The 3,088-nt window shown below is 48.3% G+C and overlaps 1 protein-coding gene across 1 annotated transcript in view; it reads right to left on the bottom strand.

Moving 5' to 3' along the window:
* CDYL2 (chromodomain Y like 2) overlaps positions 1-276 on the bottom strand; it is a 185,633-nt gene extending 185,357 nt beyond the window's left edge. The window contains exon 1 of the mRNA XM_029205204.1: positions 96-276. Coding sequence (XP_029061037.1) covers positions 96-276 — 181 coding nt within the window. The remainder of the gene's footprint in view (positions 1-95) is intronic.
* Between the last annotated feature and the right edge of the window lie 2,812 nt (positions 277-3,088).

Raw genomic sequence — 3,088 nt, 5'->3', positions numbered from 1 at the left:
CGGGACTGGTGGGGAGCGCCCGGGCCCGCCCCGCCGCCCCGGGCCAGCCCCGGAGGCGGCCGGCGGGGCCCCCCGGGGGGTGGCGGGCCAGGTACCCGCCGGGCGCACCCGGCCCCGGCTGCGAAGGGGCGACCAGAGGCAGGTAGAGGGCTTCGGGGCGCGGCGGGGAAGGGGCCGCCGGCAGGCTCGGCAAGCCCGGGGGCCTCCCCTCTCGCCCCCAACCCCCACGAGGGAGTGGGCGCCGCCCGGGGAGACGCGGCCCCTCCCCAGCTGCATAGCCCCTCCTTCCAGTCTGGTTAGTGAGATGTGGAGGCCACAGCAGGAGGGAGGCAATGGCCCATCCAGAGGCGCCCGAGAGAGCCAGTACTGCACCCCGGTCGACCCTGGAAAGTCTTTAGAGCCGGGCGTGGCCTTCCCTCAACCACCCCCAGCCCCCATTCATTCACTCATCCATTATTCAACAAACATCTTCCAATGTCTACCCAACTGCACCGTGTCCCTGGTAGGCACGACGGGGACCCTGCCCACAAGGGAGTTTGAATCCAGGTGGAGAGATGAACCACGCGCATGTGAGGCGGATTCAATCGCTCAGCCAAAAAGAGCTCCTACTATGTGATAGGCTCCAGAGCTGGAGGGACTCTGAAATCCAAATGAGTTCTTAAGTTATCTCTTCCTACTTCACTGTGGACAAGTGGTCACCTTTCTGTTTAAAGATGCAGTTGACTGAGGACTTGGGAAGGCAGGCTGTTCTGAAATTGGAAGAAAGGTCTTCCTCATCCTAGCCCAAAAAATGCCCAGTTGGTCTCTTTCTCCAGCTGTGATGTGGACTTAACTCACATCCTCCCTCCATCTTTTCCTATTTGTGAGACTTTGGACAAGTTACTTTACCCATCTGAGCCTTGCTTTCCTCATCTCTAAGTTGGAGATGGTAATACACACCTAAGGTGATGTGAGAATTGAAGAGAGGATCACTGTATACATGAAGTGGCCTAACCCAGCAGAATTCCATAAAGTTATTTGTGTCTGAACTTGAACCCTGAACTGCCCTTATGGAGAGGGAGATGGCAAAGGGGAATTATAACAAGAGGAAGGGTTTAATCCAGACGTTATCAAATTTTTAAAAGTCACCACATTTTTCAATAAAAGAAAATTCCACAGAATCTGGACCACAAGGTTTTCATGTCTGGCTCATTCCAGGACACATGAGTTTGCATATGCTGTTCCCTCTGCCTAGAATGTCCTTCCACACTGAATCCATCTGGAAAACTGTTCCTGCAGCGGCTTGTTTATCTTTGTATCACAAGCATGGCAATGTGATCACTATTCCTATTCCTGGCAGAGTGGGTACACAATGAATGTTTGCAGATTATACCAATACAACAGATTTTATACCAAGTTGTAGTTAAAATCCCATATTACTATGATGGGGGGGAAGGGTGAGGGTGTGGAAATAAATAAGAAAGTGTATTTGGTTTAGAAACTGTGGAGATTGTCATAGCAGTTCTCTTCCCTGATATTTTCCCCATGGTGATTGTTTTAAATAATAATAATAATAAGCAATTCTCTATCTGTAGGTCACAAAACAAATTATAATGATCCTTAATTTGTACTTGGGAATAAATGCACCACCATAGCATAAGGATGTAATTTGGAAGTAGAAGACAAGAAAGAAACTGGGTTTGGAAATAATACGCTCAGCCAAATTTGAATATATAATCAGTAGTTTTACGAAAACACCAAAAACTTCACTTGTGCTGGCCAAGAACTCCCTGGGGATGTGAGCACAGTTTGAAAAAACCTTCGACTAGACAACAATTGTTTACGGAGTTCAGAGAAGGAGATATTAACTGCGGATTGGCATGCTCGGGGAGTATTTTATGGAGGAGATAGTGTTGTAATGGACCTCGAAGACTCATAGAAAAGGAGAGACTTTGGAGAAAGAGGTAAGTGTAGATGGTGGGCAGTGTTGCAATGGGATGGGCATTAGAAGACTAGAAGATTGATTCGTGGAAGTCACAGCACATTGGAAAATGAACGTGGCTCTGTTCATGGAGAGTCTTGAATACCAAGCTAAGAAGCTTGCAATTTAGCTAGTCCGCAGTGGAAAACTGGTTGAAGACTTCTGAATCCATCAAAAGCATGTGGCAATCAAAAGTTGTGTTAGAAGACAAATTCTAGAAGAAATATGAAAAATGGACTGCAGGGGTTGAGGTTAGAGGCAGGGAGACCAGGTGCAGTGGACCACTGTGATAGAGGTAGAAATGAAGAAGAAAAACTGGATTTACAAGATGTTCTGAAGGAAGGACCCGCTGGCCACAGACTTTCCTTATGGCTACTCCACCTACTTCCATAAAGTATTTGATCCACATCAACAGGACTTGATGACTAACAGGATGTGTGTGTACGTGTTTGGAATTGAGGGAGGGGGTGAGCAACTAAGGAAAGAAAGGATACAGAGATGACTAAGGTTTTAAACTGAGTGACTGAGCGCCCCATCTGTCATAACACCATGTTTTTTTTGTTGTTGTTTGTTTTGTTTTTTGCAGTACGAGGGCCTCTCACTGCTGTGGCCTCTCCCGTTGTGGAGCACAGGCTCCGGACGCGCAGGCTCAGCGGCCATGGCTCACGGGCCCAGCCATTCCGCGGCATGTGGGATCTTCCAGGACCGGGGCACGAACCCGTGTCCCCTGCATCGGCAGGCGGACTCTCAACCACTGTGCTACCAGGGAAGCCCTCCCATAAAAACATTTTATTTTGAGCTTGCCCCCAGACCTTTGCTGGCTTCTGGAAAAGCTTCCTAAAGGATGAAGAGAAGGTTCTTCACCCTCTGCGGGAAGGTCAGCCCAATCAATGGACAGAGCTGCTCCAGGTTCTTCGGATGACATACAACCATTGTTGCTCATGGAGAATGGAAGTTAACTACTATCTTCCACAAAGTGGGATAGACTCTTCATACTAGTCACAATCAAGGACAGCTGATAGAAACTCAAACTAATTTAAAACAAAGAGAGAATTTACTGACTCACGTAGATTAGAAAAAGATGGAATTGCTCTCAGCGTTGGCTGGATTCAAGGTCTCAAAGGATAT

This window comes from Monodon monoceros, unplaced genomic scaffold (assembly GCF_005190385.1).
Source record: "Monodon monoceros isolate NGI ecotype Baffin Bay Population unplaced genomic scaffold, NGI_Narwhal_1 Super_Scaffold_10, whole genome shotgun sequence".
Lineage (NCBI taxonomy): Eukaryota > Metazoa > Chordata > Mammalia > Artiodactyla > Monodontidae > Monodon > Monodon monoceros.
Note: the sequence above shows the minus strand (reverse complement) of the source record. Positions and strands in the feature narration are given on the sequence as shown.